This window comes from Cupressus sempervirens, chromosome 3 (assembly GCF_028749045.1).
Source record: "Cupressus sempervirens isolate cs-2001-9-10 chromosome 3, ASM2874904v1, whole genome shotgun sequence".
Taxonomy (NCBI): Eukaryota; Viridiplantae; Streptophyta; class Pinopsida; order Cupressales; family Cupressaceae; genus Cupressus; species Cupressus sempervirens.
Genome location: NC_143120.1, coordinates 234,567,145 through 234,589,019, shown reverse-complemented (window position 1 = coordinate 234,589,019; position 21,875 = coordinate 234,567,145). Strand labels below are relative to the sequence as shown.

Sequence of the window (21,875 nt, the reverse complement as noted above, 5' to 3'; positions counted from 1 at the left end):
CAGCGAGCACAAGGCTAATGTAGATTGTCTAGCCAAAACAGTAAGTTGTGTGGATGATCAAGGCAGGCCTACAAGTATTTCAAGGGTCAAACATAAAATAAGAGCCCAGCAGATTTCAGCAATGCAGCTTAAGAGGTATGGAAGAAAAGGTTGTGAGATATTCGCAGTAAAAATTGAAGATTTAAGAAAAACTACACTCGGAGATGAATATATTTATGAAGATGGGGAAATTAAACAAAAATTAAAGGAATCATTTGAAGAAAAATATCCCTATCTAAAGAACTATCAAGATGTATTTCCTGAGGAACTTCCTGGAATATCCCCTTCTCGGATATTTGATTTCTCCATAGATTTAGCACCTGGAGCGGTACCTATATCAAGAGCCCCGTACAGAATGACCACCACAGAACTTATGGAATTACAAATTCAATTACAAGATATGTTGGATAAGAAAATGATTCGACCCAGTGTCTCACCATGGGGAGCTCCTGTATTGTTTGTAAGAAAGAAGGATGGAACCATGAGATTGTGTATAGATTATCGGATGCTTAATAAGGTCACCATCAAAAATTGGTATCCGTTACCCAGGATAGATGATCTATTTGATCAAATGAAAGGTGCGACCGTGTTTTTGAAAATCGATCTGAGATCTGGATATCATCAATTACGGATTAAGGAATCACACATACATAAAACTGCTTTTAGAACCAGATATGGACATTATGAGTTTATAGTCTTGCCGTTTGGATTAACTAATGCCCCCGCAGCTTTCATGAATTTAATGAACAGTATATTCCATGATTGCCTAGACAAATTTGTGTTGGTATTCATAGATGATATTCTTATTTATTCTAGAAATGAAGAAGAACATCAGAAGCATTTAGAGATAGTACTACAAAGACTTAGAGAACATAAATTATATGGAAAATTATCAAAGTGTGCTTTCTACCAGAAGGAAATTCAATATCTAGGGCATATAATATCAGCACAGGGCATAGCAGTGGATCCATCTAAGATCAAGGCAATCAAAGAATGGTCAATACCCAAAAATGTGTCGGAAGTCAGGAGTTTTATGGGATTAGCTGGATTTTACACGAAATTTGTTAAAAACTTTTCAAGCATAGCTTATCCAATCACAACACTTCAAAGAAAGGGAAAAAAAATTATTTGGATGGAAAAATGTCAAACGGCTTTTGAATATCTAAAGGAAAAACTGACTACTACACCTATTTTAACAATACCCGATCCACGGAAACCATTCACAATAGTCACTGATGCTTCAGGTGAAGGACTAGGGGGCGTGTTAATGCAAGAGGGACAAGTCATTGCATATGAGTCTAGAAAATTGAAGAATTATGAACAAAACTATGCATCACACGATCTGGAATTAGCAGCCATAGTACATGCCTTACAAATGTGGAGACATTATCTGATTGGAAAACCTTTCGAACTTCAATCTGATCATCAAAGTTTAAAATATATCTTTACTCAGCAAAATTTGAATGCTAGACAAAGGAGGTGGTTGGAATTCCTAGCAGATTATGAATTTGACATAAGCTACATTAAGGGAAAGGAAAACAAGGTTGCCGATGCTCTAAGCCGAAGGAGGCACATTTCGGCAGTGACTAAGATAAAAAGTTCAATTGAGAGACCAGATTTTATAGCATTTGGAGAATGATGATTTTTATGCAGAAATCAGTTTGGCACTTATTAGAGATCCACAGGATCCCAAATATTCAAATTTTAAATTAGAAGATGATGGATTGTTGAGATATCGCCACAGGATCTATGTACCCAATCAATCTGAGCTACGTAGATTAATTCTGGAGGAGTATCATTTAGCTCCATATTCAGGACACCCAGGAGTCATAAAAATGTTATCAGATATAAAACCCTCATACTTTTGGAAGGGAATGAAAAAAGAGATAATTGAGGTTGTAGCAAGTTGCTTAGAGTGTCAAAAGGTGAAAGCAGAACATAGATATCCAGCAGGACTGTTACATCCAAATGAAGTACCTGAATGGAAATGGCAAATAATATCTATGGACTTTGTACAAGGGTTGCCTATGACTCGAAATCGACATAATACTATTTTGGTCATAGTTGATAGATTAACTAAGGTAGCACATTTTATTCCAGGGAATTTAACTGATGGAGCATCTGAGATAGCCCATAAATTCATAAAAGAAATTTTCAGATTACATGGGGTACCGGAGAAGATTATTTCAGATCGTGATACAAGAGTAACTTCCAGATTCTGGCAGACATTATTCTCAGCCTTGGGCACTAAATTGAATATAAGTTCAGCATATCATCCTGAGACAGATGGCCAAACAGAGCGAGTTAATCAGGTATTAGAGTATCTTCTAAGGGTTTATTGCATGGATCGACAGTATCAATGGGAAACGTATTTGCCATTGGTTGAATTTGCATACAATAATTCCTATCAGTCTTCGATTAAAATGGCACCTTTTGAAGCCTTGTATGGCCGTAAATGCAGAACCCCAGTAAGCTGGAATCGATTAGAAGACAGAGTTATAGTTGGCCCAGAAATGCTTCTAGAAATGGAAGAGCAAGTACTTCAAATCCGCCAGAAGTTAAAGGAAGCTAACGACAGGCAAAAAAGTTATGCTAATGCGAAAAGGATACCCAGAGAATTTGCTATAGGGGACAAGGTGTTATTAAGAATTAAGCCCCAGAAAAGTACTATTAAATTTGGCAAAAATGCTAAATTGGCCCCCAGATATGTGGGTCCCTTTGAAGTTTTGGAGGTAGTTAACCCGGTGGCCTACAAGATTGCTTTACCTCCAGCCCTTGCCAGGATGCATAACGTCTTCCATGTGTCCTACCTTAAAAAGTTTGTTAGTCATCATGAGCACATGATTGATTGGAAGTTGTTGTAGGCACGAGAGCCAGGGGTGGTAGCGGTAAAGCCAACCAGAATACTCGAGGTGTGTAAGCTGCACTTACGAAATCGAGAAGTAAGTCAGTGCAAGGTTCAGTGGGACCATTATTCAGAGGATAATGCTACGTGGGAAGACTATCATGATATCTTTCAAAGATACCCTTATCTATTTTTAGAAACTGGGAACTGAATATTTCTCTTGTTTTTAATTTGGTTTATTAGTTTTCTTTGATACTATTTCATCGTGGACGATGAAAGACCTAAGGGGGTGGGTATGTTACATCCCAAATTTTGCCCTAATTTCTTTTTAGCTAAAAATAGTCGTTGAACCAGAATAAAATTTCATGTGAAATGAATATAGTTTATAGCCGTTGTTTTCATGTGAAATGAATATAGTTTATAGCCGTTGTGTTCATGTGAAAAGAATATAATTTTTAACCGTTGTTCAAACAATTATTATTTATGATGAAAATTCCTAAGGATATTATTATGAATTATGAAATTGATGTTGTTGGCAAGAATGATTGTTTTTGAAGGTTGCAAGATAAAGACTCGAGAAGGAGGGGAAGCATTACGAAAAGAGGTCATCCGAAAATGGGACGATCATGTGACCTAGTTATCAGGAATATCAAGTTTGATCAAAAGACGCCATGGCAAGGTTGTTAAAGCTTGACAATAAAAGTTCAAAGTGGAAAGTTACATGAGCTAAAATAATAATAATAATACAAGATTATTAAATTAAATAATAAAATTCTTACCTTTTAAAAAAAAAAGTAATATCATTTAATATTATATTATTACTTTGATTTGAATCACAATTAAATATTGCCAAGTGGCACTATTATAAAAGGGTCTATAATACAATAATGTCACTTTGAATATATTTAACTATAATCTAACCAAAATAATAATATAACATTAAATTATATTAATAAAACTTTACACCCTTTGTCCCAACGTTTTATTTTTTTCTTTCCAATCGATTGGGAATTCGAATCGTATTTCAATCTTGTAACGGCAGGAGATGAAAAGTCGATTCATATCTTTCAAATTTTGCCTTTGTCATGACGGTAACCAATGTCTTCCGCCCGCTGATACTCTCGCCATGGTCTGAGGAATTGTCTATCAATGATCTGAAATTGGTGGTAAGGAAGCCTCTTTTCTTTGCCGTGGGTTATCCATTCTAGACTGTTCTTTTGATACCCGAGTTTCTTGCCAAGTATTCACGTCTGCAATTCCGATTTGTCTAACCGCAAAGCCTTTCACCACAGCATACGTGAAGACGTTCTTGCACTTTCTGAGAGTCGAGAGCCAGTTGCATTGAGGACTCGCAAGCAAATCGTTCAACAGATTGTGGACAAGTAAGAGTGTGTTAAAACATACATCAATCCCTTACGTTTGTTTCTTCATCTTCTATGACTTCTTTCTTTCTGAGTCGGGTTGTAACAGTAAGGAAGAGTTAAGTGAAAAGACTAAGCCATAATATTAAACTTGAAGCTCATCATAACTGTAGGAAACAATAGAGTTGCAAACATTGTCTAGTAGTGTAGTATATGATGCTTCTGATAAGTTAAGATTCTGATCTCATTCTTTGTTTTACACCATTTTCAAATCCAAATACTTGAATATAGAATTGCATCTTTATCAACCTGTGTCTCAAATTCGTAGCATGGTGTCATAAATTGCTCTATTTTCATCTAACCAAAATCATTTATGAGGATCAACTCTGAGAAAGCAGAACCATAATCTTAAGAATAAGATATAAAAAGGTTCAGGCACTGATTAATCACCGATCTATAGATCTGTTAACGGTGGGATGTGTAGATAAACCTGACACAAGAAAAAAAAACAAGAAGATTATCAATAACTAATTAATTCAAAATAATTTGATTAGCTCATGTAAATCCACTTTGATTGTCAAGCTGAGCGGTGGAGATCGGGTTACAAAAACCCACCTCTGAAATCCCTGGCCAGGGCGATAAAAGAGCATTCATGCCACAACAAAATGATCGCGTTGTTGTCCTGATACTTCAGCTATTTAATCAAATAGCTGTTGGGACCTCAACCCACCTGAATACTCCGATGACTGGATCGATGAACATCCCAAGCCTGACCTCCGGGTAGGGAGGGCCGTTCTATTAAATTAGAACTTGTGGGGATAAGTAAAAAGGTCCGCGGTTGGGAGGTTAAGCCCATGTTAATGCTTTTCCCCCTTACCAAAGTCAGAGCTTGGTCAATTAAATTTGGATAAATCTCTCAAGTAAATCGGTATGTAATTTTGTTTTATTTAAGTTTCTTTATTTCTTTTATGCAATATCTATATAACCGACATATTCTCTCTCTATAAATAGATGTAATGTAAAAATGAATCTTTTTAGTATGTTAGTTGCAGTATTTCCTTGCAATAATATAGATCAGGGTTAAATTTCAGTATTCTCAAACATTAGAATGAATTTGAAATTCAGTAATTAAAATAGATTTAGAATTTAGATTAACTTCAGTATTAGTTTAGTTTTATCTCATCAGATAATTAGAATATTAAATTCAGGTAATTGTAGTTGAAGATTATCCAGATGTTACACAGATGTACAAATAATTGAGGATATATGTTTTTTTTTTCCATCCACAAGCTGTTGGGTAAGGACCCTACTCCTATTATCAAAGCATAAAAGAAAATAAATTACATCAAAACTGCCACACAGGAAGCAAGGAAGAAGAAGACATAGGATGAAAAGAGTAGATCAAAGAGAAAGAAAAGAATCCTAGAAAGAACTGCTATAAACTGAAAGGAGCATTCAAATCCCCAAGCAAAGTCTGCAATGGCGAAAGATAAAATAGTAAAAGGCTCCGAGCCAGAGAGAAATTAAACTCTATTCTTCTGAGATAGGAGAGCATCCATAGTTCTCAGGGAGCCCTCCTCAACTGCTTTTTTACCTTCTCTGTGGAGTTTTTCAGTCTCAGACTTCCTCCGCTTTCCTCTTAGAAGCACTGGAATGCGGTTTAGCTTTATTGCTCACAATCTGAGAAATCTCATATTTCTGTAGAGGAGCCACCTTAAAGTCCCAGACAAAATAATCTGGATTCAAATCATCCATATTCTCCATAAAAGGAAAGATGCCTTCTGACTCAAAACCATCCTCCTCCCTTTCAGAAGAAGTATCAGTAATATTATCTAGGGCAGGATCAACAGGAGGTAAAGGTTCTAAAAGCCTCTTTGGAGAGGAAGATTCAGGAAGCTGCACTGGATCAGATCTTGAGACAGGTTGAGGATTCACAATCTTGCCATGATTTCTTCAAATGAAATCAACATCCAGAGTAATAGGCTTCTTAATACATTTCTTAAGGCTGACATGCCTAGTGCCAGACACACTCTGGAGAGTCCGATCCTCTACTTTGTGACCCAACTTATTGCAGCAAAAGCATCTAAATGGGAACCCTTCATAATTTAAAAACCGAGTCCAAGAACCAAAAGAAGAGTGAATCTGGATAAAATGAGAAAGAGGTTTAGAAATGTCTATCATAATGCAAGACCTGATGTATTTTGCAGGCAAAAATCATATCTTCTGAGTTTATCTTAACAAAGGAACCAACCTGATTGATCAGGTTACCGATGAGATCAACATTCTGTATAACCAAGGGCAGATTGTAAAGTCTGATCCAAATAGGAACATTTGTGATCTTGGCAGTGGTTTGGTCAAAAAAGGGGTCCTAGGGAGTAAGAAAGGGGTGCCCAATTGCCCAGAAAACCATGGACCAATTTGAACTTCAAAGGTACAATCCTCACTGAGGTGAAATTAAATGAAAAAAACCCAGAATTTGAAGATTTGATCACAAGAGTAGTCAGATTACTCCATGATTCTTTGATCCACTCCAAGACTGAACCCAAAAGACAGGTGCCTCCGCAAAATTCTCAGAATCAAAGAATGTTCCACTGTGTCAGCAGAAATTGCATCAACACTGATGTCGGAATTGAAGAAATCTGTTGGCTCATTAGATAAAACCACCTGAGCATCTCCAACAGAGAAAGCTAGAGTCAGCGTTTTGATGGGCATGCTTCACATGAGGAGAATAGGGTGGAATTGATTGCGGTTTGGGAGGGACAGGACTAGTGATAACCCTTTGAATCTGCTCCTGACAGTAAGCACTGAATACAATAAAAGGATTGGCCCTATTTTTGCATGCTGCAAGGGCTTCTTGATCCAAGCTTGAAGGCACAGACCCAGTTTGCAACCACTGGGTTCTGAACCAAACCCAGAAGGTCAAAGGCAAGCGTGGGAGTAGGAGAGTGTAACAGATCCTAGCTCACCAAAGCCGAACAAAAATGGAGAGCACAATGTTTACACTTTTCTCCAACCTCTACATGGCTCTGACCCTTCTTGGATTTATCATGATCCTTGCCTTTGGCCATGCCTTGCCCTTTGAGTTCTTCCTTTCTGCAACATCTTCCACATCAGACCACTTGCCCTGTGAATATGTTCACCTCCTGGGTCGCCTGCACACTTTTTCTTTTAAAAACCAAACATATCAAAGACAAAACCAAACACTTGCACCCTGCTCTGCAAACATAACCAAGCACGACAACATAGGTCCGCAGCAAGGCAAACCACTGAAATCCCCTCCCCCGCACACTCAAGCGAAGATATGTGAATATTATAATTGCCATATCTTTCCATTTGTGTACTGGGAGGTCTCGATAACTCGTTGTATCGGTATTTAATACCTTATCTGTATCTGATGCCATGGTTGTATCAGATATTCTGTTTCCATGCAACTTTTAAGTAGTAAAATAGTATGGGGTTGCCTTTGCCTACACATGATGGGATTGATTGCTAATATAGCCTAATCTTTTATTTGTGTGGGATATAGTCTAGGTAATAGTCCTTATAATTGTTTGCTTTATTTGAACCATAATTGAAACACTTGTACTTGACATTTACTTGGCTGACTCAAAAAATTTAAAACTAGGGATTTGACAATAACTAGGCATAATTTCAAATTAGTGGATTGCATTCTATGCGGAGCACTTTCTCAAGTTACAAGACAGGATTATTGTTTGCCCCTTCTACCCATCTCATGACTGGCCCCATGCGCTCCGTATCTCTCTTGGTTCATTCAGAGTGGGTCACATAGACTCTGCATCCAGATCAGTCATCATTTGGCCAGAGAGGACATGATCTGCCAACTTTGTGGCTTGAGCAAGGCTGAGACAGAGGCCCACTTCATCTTTCGCTGCCCCATCTACTATGAGATCAGAGGGAGTCAGCCTCTCTCAGCTTTTTTCAGATGTATGGACCACAGGTGACTTGCACTCTATCTTCAAGAGGCACAAAGGCTCTGGGACTTCACTCTACAACAACTATTTTCCCAGAGACCATACTCCAACCAGTTCAACACCTCAATCTTTAACATGGTTCCCCCCACACATGGGACCAAGCAGGCACTGGATACTCCTTTTGGTTTCCCCAGGGATGTGTGTCCTTGCAGATCCTTCATGCGGCAGTGGCCTTCTTCTAGTGTTTCCAATTTTCCGGGGGTCCTCAGAGACGGCTTGGGATCTCTTGTCCCAAGGCTTATCTGTCGGTTCTGAACTTTCTCAGTTGTTCAGAACAACTAGCTGTGTTGCTTAGTTTTGCAGTTTCTTCTTGCTTTTGTTCTTTGTTCCCTGTTCTGTCTTTTTCCCCGGACATAGTTTAGTGCTCCTGCTGTTTGTGGTCTTACTGTTCTGTTTCTGGCAGTCCCTTGGACCCTTTGGTTGGTCTTTTGTTGGATATTAATAAATTTATCTTTTAAATAATAATGCAAAAAACTAACTTATACTCAATTTTTTGGATCATAATACTGATTTCGCTCGTGTATAAATCAAAATTAGATTAAAATAGAATAAAAATACACCTCAAACTTTCACTGCACATGAGCTTCAACTATCAATATCAATAGTAAATAGTACAAAATTTTAGCAACATCTTCTATAACAGGAGCCTGAGGCATAGAAAGCCAAAATTAAAGCAATATGATTTGATCAAAATTTTAAAAACTTGTTGAACTTTTCAAAAGCTCAACAGAACTGCAATGAAATTATAACACTGCTACAGAATTAATAAGGTACAGCCACATGCACAGACCTGCGACTGGTTGTTACTCTAGCATACTAGTCATTCTTTTAACACTTCTACCTGTCAACAAGACTCGGTACTAAAGAAAACGTGTAGAAACTTTATTTCTACACCCATAAATGAATCCACAAAATTTGAAAAAGAGCTCACTAAGTTTACTTTTCATGTCGGGTCAAGTTGTTTTGTTCTAGTTGCAAGTCAATAGCAATTTTACCTGTGAGATTGGTGCCGAGTGGTAAAAACTTGCAGCCAATTTCTTGATAATAGCAAGTATTTGTTTTGGATTTGAGCAGCAAGTACTTGCTGAGTTCTGCAACTACAATTTGAACAATCTCCCCTGTGATTGGAAAGCATTTTTGGATTGCACGAGAAACCTTTAGCTTCTCTTGATTCTTTAGTTTTGTTAGATTTACAGTAATATTGCTAATTAGGGTTTAACTTGATAATTTGATAATGAGAGAAGAAACAAATCATTTGAGTTTGTTATTGTTTATAACGGATTTGAGGTTACATGAGAACAATGCTTAGGGACTAAAAATCCTATTTAAAGGGCATCTCCATATTCACAATAGCAGTTTAGACTACAGAGTAGTGTCACAAAATAGATATATAAGAGCATCAACATATGATGTAAGCAGGTTATGTAGCTGCAATGTTATTTATGAAAGAATTGTTTTTAAAACTTTGTATCTTTATTATGGCTGTTGATATTCTTCTTCTGCTCATACTATATTTCAAACGTGAAATCAGAGAAGGTTTACTAGATTACAGCATGGATAGATCCCTCCCATCTTCAATCTTGTGCAATTAATATGTGGATGTGATCATAGGAGACAGATCCAGAAAAGTAACAGCAGCATTTGAAACATATAGTATAAATGCAAATTGCAGGATTATCCCCAGTAATATTAGATTATCTGCTTCTAATAGATGATAAAGATGGAAACAATGTAATATGTGTGATTTTGGAATCACTCTCTGTTAAGAATTCGGGACATTGTTGCCATGGGATATTGTGATCTCTTATTACTGCCTTTGGGCACTACTATTTGCTGTTTTAAACAGGTAATGGAGGGTATTATCCAAGCCCATGTATTACCGTAGATGATGCAATGATTCTTGGGCTTTCTTGAGGCAGAAATTTGAAGCTCTGGGTGCTTTGAATTACTTGTTGACTTTAACTGACTTAGGATTTTATCGTGAAGAGAGATTTTCAGTATCTCCCTCAAAAGAGTTAATGATTGAAATGAAGATAAATGTCTTAATGTGAGGACCTCCCTGAACTCTGTGGCTATGCATCCATTTCAAGTGGTAACAGAATTTGTCTTCGTACATTGCTCCTTTATCGGAGGTGTTAAGTCAGAATAGATAGGCTGTATGTCCAAGGTGGCAGTAGCGATGTGGTCAAAACTTTAGGTGGAATATGTGCTTAAAATGCAGGAATATGACTGCTGCTTTTTTGCTTGAATGCATAATGTTGCAATTGAGATGTTGCACATTATTGCTGGTCAATATATTATATAAATAAAAAAAATCATAATGGTTAATCATCAGATGAGAAAGACTTTTAGCATTCTTTTTGAGGTTAGATAGTCTCACCCAATGAAAAACAAACTAGGTTAACTGTCTAATGTGCAGATGTTCCTTGAGTTTCTGAATCTTAAAAGTTGTATTTGCAATATAGAGATTAGGGAATTCTCATGTGTATTTGTTTTTAATATTTGTAATCATTAAAAGTTGGACCGGACACAAATCTTAATTTTTGTAAGGTATACCTGCTTTTTGATACAACTGCAAATGTCAACCTACAAGCTTTTAAAGAATACCTTATGCGCTGATGCCCATGCTTTTAGCAATATTTGGCATCTATTTTTGGGATTGAAACAGGGCTTGCATTTTTGTAAACTATTTGACTGTTGTTTTATGACAAATGTGCTAGCTGCTATAATGTTTCACTATTTCCTGAATTGACTTGAGAGCTTTGCCTTCAGATTGGTGTATGTTTATTCTTACCAAATATTCTTTTGAAATGTTGCAGACTATATTCAAGGCCTACAGACAACCTTTTGCCCTTACATATTTGGGAGCATCTCTTATGGTTGTTTATCTTCCAATATCTTTGGCAAAGGATTGGATCTGCAACATTATAAAGAAGCGATGCAAAAAAAACTGTATAGTGATAGATTCTAGCATTGATAATTCTTGTTGTCTTAATTCCCCTTTGAAGGTCCATGCATCATGTGATGATATGGAGTCTGAAATGCAAATCTATTTTTCAAGAAAAGATAGCAATGGTGATATGAATGTGGATGAAGAAGAAGGGAAGACCTTAATTCCAAAGCATCAGGAAGAACTGCAAGTTATGAAGCTTCAAGAAGAGCTCACTCAAAGGGAGGTTGCAAAAATCAGCTGTTTACTCACACCAGTTTGGTTTGCTACAGAGGTGGGTTAAGATGCTGGCACAATGTGTATGATGCTTGTCTATTCTCCGTACCTGTGGTGTTTTCTTGGAATATTTACCTTAATTCATTTGAAGGTACAGAAGAAGAATGACATAGAGAATTGTTTGCTTGCAATTACTAGTCTATTTGGTATGGAGAAGTTAACGGCAATGCAAAATATATTTTTTCCTTACATGGTGTAATTTTTTTTTCATGCATGACAATATCAATATATATACATTTTTAGTACTACTGCGAAGCTTAATCTTTTAGAATTTAAACTTAATTGTCAAAATCATCCATCTTGTAACATGCTTGTATATACGGATATTTTCCTTAAAATTGTGAAGCAGGTGATCATACATAGAGAATAGAATTGAATCAATTTTCATTTTTCTTGTATCCAATTCTAATCACTATTCTACATTAGCATTTAACATATTAGCTTAGATCAAATAATGTCTGAAAATGGCCATAATGTGCTTAACATAGAAACAAGTAGTATACAACGATTCAACTCTAGTTCCCATCAATTCAATCATTAATCATTACTCTTACACCCAATTACAAATTTCTTTCACTATCCTGTATTAGACTGTTAGTGTTTACATTAGCTTGGATCAGCAAAACTCTAAGCATGAAAACAACTGTGCAAAAGTTTGAAAGACTATTTTAGTAGCAACCCTTTCAATTTATGTACGAAATACACATTTCATAAAACAAGTTGATACAGACACGTACTGGGGGCGTAGGATAGCCAACCAGTGCGAGTGTCTTCGCACACAAAGGTATAAACTTACAAAAGAAATAACTCAGAAACTTGACGGAAAAATAAAAGTATCTTAATATTTTCCTACTCAAAAGTTCAGAAGCAGGCAACTACAGAGGTTCAGAAAGTTATATCTCAGAATTTCAATTTTTTTAGCTTAACTTGCAGGCACTTAGCTCATGACATAACATTGAGGAAACCAGAAAAATTTGTCAAATTACCTGATACAAGTTGTATGCTAGACTCTGAAAATTACAGAGGCCACCATGAATGACTTTCAAAGTTTCAGCCTTTTGTACTCTTTCTTACAATCCCTTCTCCTTTTTTGAGACTCCTGTGCATGGTATATTGAATATTCTATCAACGCTCTTATACACACATTAATAGGCTTAGACACCATGTACACTCATTTTCTACATTATAGTTTAGGAGAATGTTTCAACGTTTCTCCACTACACTCCTCGCCAAACCACCAACAAATGCTTGTTTTCATTGAGAAAAACAGGTTGGAGCCAGCGTATGCATGAGTGAGTTAAGATACTGCAGTGACCAGGAAAGGAAAACTGTTCTCAGGAATTAATGGTCTGGCAGAAAGTGTAACTGCTTTTCAGTAGACAGGTAATAAAATCGATGATAGTATAGGAAACAGCTGCAAATCTAAGAATAAGTGTGAGACGGTAATGCCTGTCAAAAAAATCCACAGTAACCACCCAATGCAAAATAATGCATGTGCCACAGTAGATATGATACTCTTAACAGAATTAAAGAGAGAATTTCAATTTCTTTCAACTGACATACGGATATTAACTTATTAGTGGATGTTCGAAAACAAAGCCTCTAGTGTTTTGTGTTCAACTTCACTTCTGTAGACCCCACAATGACAGTGATGCCAGCTATTAAAAGACAACTATAGCAAGGATTGTGCAGGAATGGGCAGAAAATGCCCGTGACCAGCAGAGCATTTCAAATACCATAGAAAGGTGTGGTGGACCATGGAAAATTAATATACAGCGCCCAGCAAATAGGATAAAACTCGGCCAAAATAAAAATAAATGATGTTGGTACCACCCAAGACGTGAGCAGTAGATAGATTAAGAGAATTCATAATCTTCTACAGATGCTGGGGATTGAATAGCAGAAGACCATTAAAGAACAAAAATAAGTCTCCATTTATATCCATGTAAAATCAACTGAAAAAGAACATGTGTACACAAAAGTCAAACCTAAAGTTGATCCAACAATTTTTTTTGAGTTTTCTGGCTTGCAGAGCTGAGGACTAAGAAGTATCAAAGAATAATCCATCACCTATTTTGCCACTCTAGGGTAAGCCTAAAATTCCCTAATAATTTTTTAAACAATCAAACCAGAGTTCTGTTGGAAGTTGGAACCTTTGCCTTTTACAATATGGAAATATAACTGTTGCAAACAAAAAGGGCTATATCATCAACTACAGACTGCAAGAACACTGGAGGAGCACAAAACTCGAAACAAAAGCTAACAAACAAAACAAAAAAGTTAGAGCAGATATTGAATCACCAACCCATAATAAGAAACAAAAGGAGACAACGTAGAGCCACATTTATCAGCTATGTTAAGCAACACCCCAACCACCAACTCCTCCGGCAAAGACCTTGGTACCATCTAGAAAACTCTTACCCCAACCACTCCTATCACCGCCTCACCCTCTGATAGAGGCTGCACTCTCTTTACAATCATTTTACTGCTTAAATTTATCACCATGAATTACCTTAATTCATTTGATGTCCTGGCCCAGCGCCCCATGTTATTGCAGTGGGAGGGTGAAAGCATCAGTAACGTCTAGCTTCCCTCAGTTGGGTGACAAGCAAATGCTTGACAACTTTTCATTTGAGATGGAAGTCATAGGCTTTCTCTGTCCAATGATTAAAAGACTATTAACTCCTTGCCAGGCATGCTAAATTTTTTAATGATAAATCCCTCATAGTATTCAGCTATTTAAGGCATTTTCACCTCGAGAATTGAAACCTCCTTCACAAACCCAAAAGAAGAATAGATGCCATGGTTTTGTAACAACTCATGCCCTGCCCAATTATGCATCTCAGGTTCCGACAGCATCTTTAAATTCTTTGGAAAATCATCCAAAATGGAAACTCTCGAATATGCTGTGCTAGTCTCATCTACACTCTGGGCCAAGGATGTATTTGAGCATTTTAAGTGAATCTGTAGCCATGTATCAGAGACCCAGATTCCACTAAGAAAATGAAAGTGAATGCAACACCTGCACCAGCCTAACCTGCAAATTTGAACAGACAGAAGAAATATCCAATTGGGTGGAAACAAACACTGAAAGAGTTGTCTTAAAACCACTTGAAGAGTTTACTTTTCAAGAAGCATTATTAGAGGTATGACATCCTCAATATGCTGCTCAATGCAAAACTTTTTTAATGGTGCAAAATGAGTAATTTTGGATTTTGTTCTCTTAATAAAGAAAGCCTTGGTGAATAATAAATACAGCTTTTGCCATATATTAATGGAGAAAAAATGTTTTATTCTCTCTTATTGAAGACGAGCCAAATTTCACCATTTATTTGAAAAAATAACACCGGCCCTTAAACATAACTGAAAAAATATCTGTGAGAACTCAAGGTCAACCTCAAAGTGGGGCGTGGACACCAAGAGTGCTAGTATAAATATCAAATGCACGTTAAGCCTCTTCAGGCTTAGTTGGCATAAGTTGGTTGTCATGAGTTACTTTTGTAATTTGTCATTTAATATGTGCATAGGATCAAGTGAGTTATCCTAGGTGGCATTCTAGAAAATAGATGATAGCTTATCATTTAATATTTGCTTTGGTCATCTATCATATTGCATTAGTCATTTAGTGTTCGTATCATGGATAATAGTAACTACCTTGTCACCTTGGCTATATAAGCAAGCTCATTTGTACATTGCGTCATATCAATTCAATATCAATTGAAGCATCTTCATATCATTTTGATCTCTCTATTCTTGCAAGCTCATTTGCAACATTCTCTTGTGGTTGGAATCTTTCTCAGTTGATTGTTTGAAGTGTGTACAGATTCATGATGGGCTCTTTATAATTTTAACAAAGAGAGCTTCAAGACCATCTTAGGCCTGCTGCTCTCACTAAAGCTTAAAGTGGGCACTTTTGCACCCCACAGTGGCTAAAAGATTGGTCGCCTGATTGCATTCTCAGGAGCACCAAATAAAGAAAATGTTTTAAAAGGATTTATAAAGGACCAAGGCCTCATCAAGCAAACTTTTTCATATCTGACCTGGACACTTAATTTTACTGAAACCAATGATAACAATTGTGGACTCACCTTTGATGATAAATTGTTTACAACTGAGGGTGGATGCCAACAAGAGATGTTCGATGATTGCTGCCCACTCCACTTCTTTGTTTTTTTTAGAGTACCAAATGGAGGATGCATCTTTCAAGAAGTAATCATTAGAATCATGGATAATAACCCTGTACCAGTTAAACCCAGATTACCTCTGGATGCGCCATCCATGTAAAGTTTACAAAAGTACTGTGGGGTTTTCATCCAATTGATCTTTTATGAAATCTTTTTATTAGACAAGGGTACCATATCATTTGTTAACTTACATTTAACCCATCACAAAGGTGCTAAGCTATTTAAGCAGGTTTTCTTGGCCTTGTCATTTTTTTCGCCTTTCTTCCTTGATCTCCTTTTGCGGGCATTAGTTACTTCTAAGTTTTCTCAACTACCTAACTAACTGCTCCAAAATCTTGTTGGCTATTCGCAACTTAAATAGCTATGAAAATTGTCTTTGTGACATCACCCAACTTCAGCACATTTGCTTTGCCCTTCAAATGTCAGGGGTTTTGCTTCCCATTGTCTAGTTGTAATTTTCTTCTGAAGTCTTTCTGAGAGTATTATTCAACCTCATTTTCTGTTTATGTTGGATCTGAAATGATGCTGCATCTGAATCCATTTATTAATGTAGTTAATGTAATGAATCTGCGGAGCAACCGACTGCAGAGTTGCACACCTTTAATACTGGTATTTTGAGCCTCTTCTACTGGTTTTCCAAAAGGGGGCTTGACCTCAATTTTTATTTATTTCAAAGAATATTGTTTTAAATCTAAATTTCAATTCCAATCCTTTGTTATTAATGCATGCAACCTTTAAACATTCTTTGAGCAATTTCTTTAACAATGTCAAACTGCAAGCTATCCCTTTCTGGATTTCTGCCTGTGCAACACTCTCTCTTGATTATTTCTTTCTTGTATGTTGGTTTCTCTAGTAATTGTCTCTATTATGAAATCCTTTTTGCAATTGTTCTTTGATATATAGCATATGCCTTCTAAGTGTGATTTACCCCTATTTTGTTGGTTTCTTTATGGATTAACGCTACAATTTAATCCACTGTGCATCTTATCACTAATATATTGTATTAAGAATCTATGTTTGCTATATCTTTTATTTTTTAAGTCCCTGTGCATTCCTTGTTTGGTAAAAGTTGGTGACATTTATGGGCTTATTTAATGCACTGCAGGTTTTTTTGGACCACATTCCTAGGAATTTTAAACATGGAACCCTTTGATTGTATCTTATAATTGTTGTACCTCAATCTTGTCACACCTCCTCTATAGTTATGGGTACTTAATTTCCAGTGGATTATATGAAGCTGAGTTATCCTTTTACAAATGCTCATGAAAAAACATTACACCATGACTTAAATTACATTTAAAATAGTGTATTTTTTTAGGGGTGTTATAATGTTACTTGTATTTTCTTAGGGATGTTATAATGTTACTTGACAAGGTCATCATGTCCTCTTACTTAAGCTTCTATCTTTACTCGTGCATTTGTCTTGTCTTCACTTTAAAAATTCACTACTTTCTTGAACACTGCACTTGTCTCATGCACATGATTTTCGTTTTCATCTTTTTACTTTGGTTAGACCCTCAATAAACCATCTCTCTCTCAACCAATCTGCAATTTGGAGATAGATTTCTTGAACTTCCTATAACATTTGTGTAGAGTCATTCATACATTGTTTCACCATGCACAAACTGAATCCTTTTCAAAGGTTCTCTGGATCTTTTTGCAGGATTTCATTTCTGTCTTGTTTGCTCTCCACGCCTCAAGTTCATGAGCCATTATGCTTCTCAAAGTTGTCAGATAGGATTCTCTCAACCTATCTGCAATATGGAGATTGGTTTCATAAACTTCTTATTACATGTGTAGAGTCATTCATCCATTGCTTCATCATGCAACCACTTAATCCTTTTCAAAGGCTCTCTTGAGCTTTTTGCAGAATTTCATTTCTGTCTTGTTTTGCTCCCCAGGCCTCTAGCCTGTGAGCCATTATGCTTCTCAAAGCTGTCAGATAGGATATGTTTATAAGTTACTTCTGCAGCCAATGAGAGCGAGGGCAATTGTTATGTAGTCTGAATTTGAGTTTATTGATCCATGGATTGTGTTTGTTCTTTTTCATCTGTCTTCTTATTCTCCTTCTGCATTCCCTCTCTACCTCCTCCTGGCAGTACTTGAGACATCTACATCCCATGCTTATTGAGAGGAGTAAGTGTATCCTTAACCTTTTGGTTGGATCCACTTAACATGGTGTCCTGAACCTTCCTAGAGACTCTTTGCCATTCTTTGTCTTTAGTTTCATTTCTCTAAATCAGACACTAGCCCCATTATATTTTATTTTTTCTTACATTTTTTCCGTTCTTGAATTCTCATCTCTGACATTGGTATCTACATTGATCGACCATTTAGATATAGGACCACAGTTGATTTGATGGAGATTGAGTTTGGTGGTTCACACAGAGTATATAGATTCAGTATGACAACAGGGCAAAAAATAAAGGTGCAAAACTTGAGAATGAACAATATGGACATATGGTTTACACACACATTATAGTATAGCAACATTTACATCTCATAGGAAACAGAAATAGAGAAATCGATTTCCCCCTTCCATCATCAACGACAATGATACCAAACCTAACTATGTTGTAGAAATTCATAACAATGGCCATTTCCCGATAATACATATTCTCATCTGTGTGACTTCATACAACAGTTAGGAACAACTACCTTTTGGAGCTGTTATCAAATTAAAACACCTCATACTTGAAGTACATTGACTTCTTGACATATCATTAAGTTGCAATTCTTTATTCATTGTATCTTTTCTCTGAAGTGCATACCAAAATTTGCTCTCTCTATGGTAATAGTATATGGGTTCTGACATTTTTTTATTTGTGTCAGTATTTTTCGAATGCAGCCTTGGCAAGAACGAGTGTGGCAAGTACAACTATATTATCTTCAACATCAGGGCTATTCACCCTATTCTTTGGAGCAATGTTTGGACTAGATTCTCTAAACATTGCTAAAGTTGTTGCCGTATTTGTAAGCATGGCTGGAGTAGCAATGACTACTCTTGGGAAGACATGGGCTGCAGATGATGCCACTCAAAATACTTCCGGGTAATTCTATTATATCCTTGTCTTTTATTTTTCAGAAAAATATATTATCTAATACATATATTTTGTAACAGTATTGTATCATTTTGTATTAAATGGTGAAACACATGGAATTCTTCGATTATGTAGAAAATATAAATCTTTTTTCTCTATACAAGGATGTTATGCATCAAATATTTATAATGGAGACTGCAACATTGCTTATTTGCGTATAGACTACCTTGCATACAGATATAGTTATTAGATAATTATTTTTTGATTGCTTTCTTTGCATGTTAATGAGCAGAAATGGTGAACACTCAATTGTGGGAGATGTGTTTGGGCTGCTTTCAGCAGTTTGTTATGGCCTATTCACTGGTAGGGCCACCTTTCTATTCCCATCATTTCCTCAGAACTCTCCCTCCCTGGTGTCATAGAGATAGAACAGACGTTTTCTGCCTGTATTGTAATGATTATTGTCAATAGTTACGATTCAAAATTGCTTGTAATAACCTTGGCATGGTTTTCTTGCTACACAGTACTGCTTAAGAAACTTGCGGGTTCTGAAGGTGAAAGGGCTGATGTGCAAAAGATATTTGGTTATATTGGACTATTTACAATGTTAACTCTGTGGTGGCCAGGTAAACAAAGTCTTTGTGAGAAATTATTTGATTGCTATCTACTTCATGCATAAATTACATTGAAGTTTTCAGCCTTTACTTGCTAAGTAGTAAGAATACGGCTCTGGAAATATTTGGAACAAGTTATTTTCATGTAGCTTGTTAGTTGTCAAAAATTTTTAGTCATTGCTCAACTTTAATTAATCCATTTTTCTCTCAAGCGACATGACTTATTTGTTGCTCAGTTAGGATCCAATGATAATCTAAACTCGTGACTTCATGATGGTAAAAATTCCACAAAGCTGTTTTATAAATAATGAAAAGAAAACTCTATAAATAAAATCTTAAATATCTTCGGTGCATTCCTTTTGGTACCAATGAGTCACTCTGTCTCCACCAATTGTAAGCACGAACACCGCCATAATCAATGCAGGTTCCCCAAATTGATGTACTGGGAAGGATGGTTTTTCCACGATGTATTTATCTTAAAAGAGGCAAGCAAGTTAACTGATCCTTAACAGGTCAATACATACCAGAAGAATCAAACAAAGAATGCACTTCATATAAAGGCAGTAATTACAAGAGTAGACCAATCATGAGCTATAATTATGCATGGATGTGATTGCACACCTCTATAATTGTATGGTCTATGTTCAACAAGACTCGGATTTAGAATTTCAATTGAATCTGGGTGCCATAATCAGAATATCCATTCATAGATTTTTATTTATTTATTGTTGGTCATTGGATGCTCCTGGGAGTCGCATCTATTTTCATCGTGTCATCTCTGTTTTAATGCGTCAATACGCACGTGATAGAAGCATTATACACAAAATTAATTGTATCTTCAAAGCATAGATAGGCACTGTACAGAATTGATTTTATCTTCAAAGCATAGGCATTACTATCTACTTTTACCATTTTATCTAGAAGATTTTCTAGCTGTAGTTGCTCTACTTGGCACTGATTGTGTCAAATCATGCCCTCTAATGCTTTTTAATTTGTAATCTCCTAGACGATCATTACCATGAAATTAAACTATCCATGATTATATTATCTTGCAGCATGGCCTTTAGCTGCTATTGGCATTGAACCAAAATTTAGCATTCCTAAATCTGCCAAACTGGATGAAGTTGTGCTTGCAAATGGATTCATTGGAAGTGTCCTATCGGATTACTTTTGGTATGCAGCTTGCAAAGTAATGTTTATATGTAGCTACATTATGTATGGCCTCTGATACAAGAACTAAGTTGGAATCATATTTTCACTGATAATTGTAGGGCACTATCTGTGGTATGGACAACACCTCTAGTTGCAACTCTTGGGATGTCCCTCACCATTCCTCTTGCCATGACAGCTGACATGGTGATTCATAGGCGGCACTATTCGGCAATCTATATGCTTGGTTCAGCTCAGGTATATTACCACATCATATTTTCTTATCGACTCTTCTGAAGTATATAGACTTTGTGCTTGAACATGTTACCTGATAAAGTGAAATCATGTCTGAAATTTCATTGGATCATTTACAGGTATTTGCAGGATTTGTGATTGCAAACCTTTCAGATCGATGTTCACGGAAAATGGGTTTGTGATATTGTAATGCATTGAGGATTACTTGTATTCTTATCAAGTAACAAAATATTTTTTTCCCTTCCTATATCAAAGTTTGTAAAATATCAAGTTGGACAAAGTGCAACTCCCAGATTAAATTCTTTTACACGTTATGCACTGATTTTTTCTGTTTGTGGTAAGATGGTGACTTGTTTTGGAATGAAACGATCATTAAAATCGTATCTATGTTGCCGTGTTGCTGCTAAATGATGTAAGAGTATGTATAAATATCACCACCTCCAAGAAAAGTATGTACCTGAAAGTTTTGCAAATCACTCTTTCAATACCGAGTCATTGAACTAGCATGGATTTTGGTATTGATCATAACGACACTCCTGACATTTCGTGCAACACAATAAAAGTCCCAAAGGCTCTTCTTTGGTTTGCAGTTCATGATGTGAACTGGGTTCTTGTTTGAGAAGGAAAATATTGCGAATGAAATATTCTGGTTGTGGACAATATTCCTACAATAAATATCATTTATGTCATCCAAGTTGAAATAATAAAATTATTTTGATTTAAATTTGAGAACCGTTTGAATGTTGGATTATTAATACTTGATAATAAATATAACATCATTAATATCAAGAAGAGCATTTTTCATTGGTTATTCTAATTTTAGCTCTGTTTGTTTATTAGTTTTTGACTTTTTTCAAGTGTTTTGTCATACACCTAGCCTTCTCTTTCCTCTTCCTCCTCTATCCCTCTTAATAAGTTATGTCCGCTCCTTTATTTATTGCATTTCTGATGATGAATCATAGAGTGTGATATGTTGATGCAAAAACAGCTACACAACCTAATTCAGAAACAACTTGAGATGATCTAACAAAAGACAAGCTATATGCCATGTCTTATTAATTTATAATCAAATTTCAATCATCTTTTATTACAATAGAACAATAATTTAAAAAACAACCTTTCAATTAAAACAAGTGCTACATAGTGATAATTAGAATGGCAATAATAGT

The 21,875-nt window shown here is 36.1% G+C and overlaps 1 protein-coding gene across 1 annotated transcript in view; it reads left to right on the top strand.

The window, feature by feature from the left end:
• LOC149565719 (thiamine-repressible mitochondrial transport protein THI74-like) overlaps positions 1-21,430 on the top strand; it is a 31,312-nt gene extending 9,882 nt beyond the window's left edge. Inside the window, exons 2-8 of the mRNA XM_089819213.1 lie at positions 11,057-11,461; positions 18,480-18,697; positions 18,981-19,051; positions 19,213-19,314; positions 20,358-20,475; positions 20,574-20,709; positions 20,826-21,430. Coding sequence (XP_089675339.1) covers positions 11,057-11,461; positions 18,480-18,697; positions 18,981-19,051; positions 19,213-19,314; positions 20,358-20,475; positions 20,574-20,709; positions 20,826-20,888 — 1,113 coding nt within the window. The 3' untranslated portion in view covers positions 20,889-21,430. The remainder of the gene's footprint in view (positions 1-11,056; positions 11,462-18,479; positions 18,698-18,980; positions 19,052-19,212; positions 19,315-20,357; positions 20,476-20,573; positions 20,710-20,825) is intronic.
• The last annotated feature ends 445 nt before the right edge of the window (positions 21,431-21,875 follow it).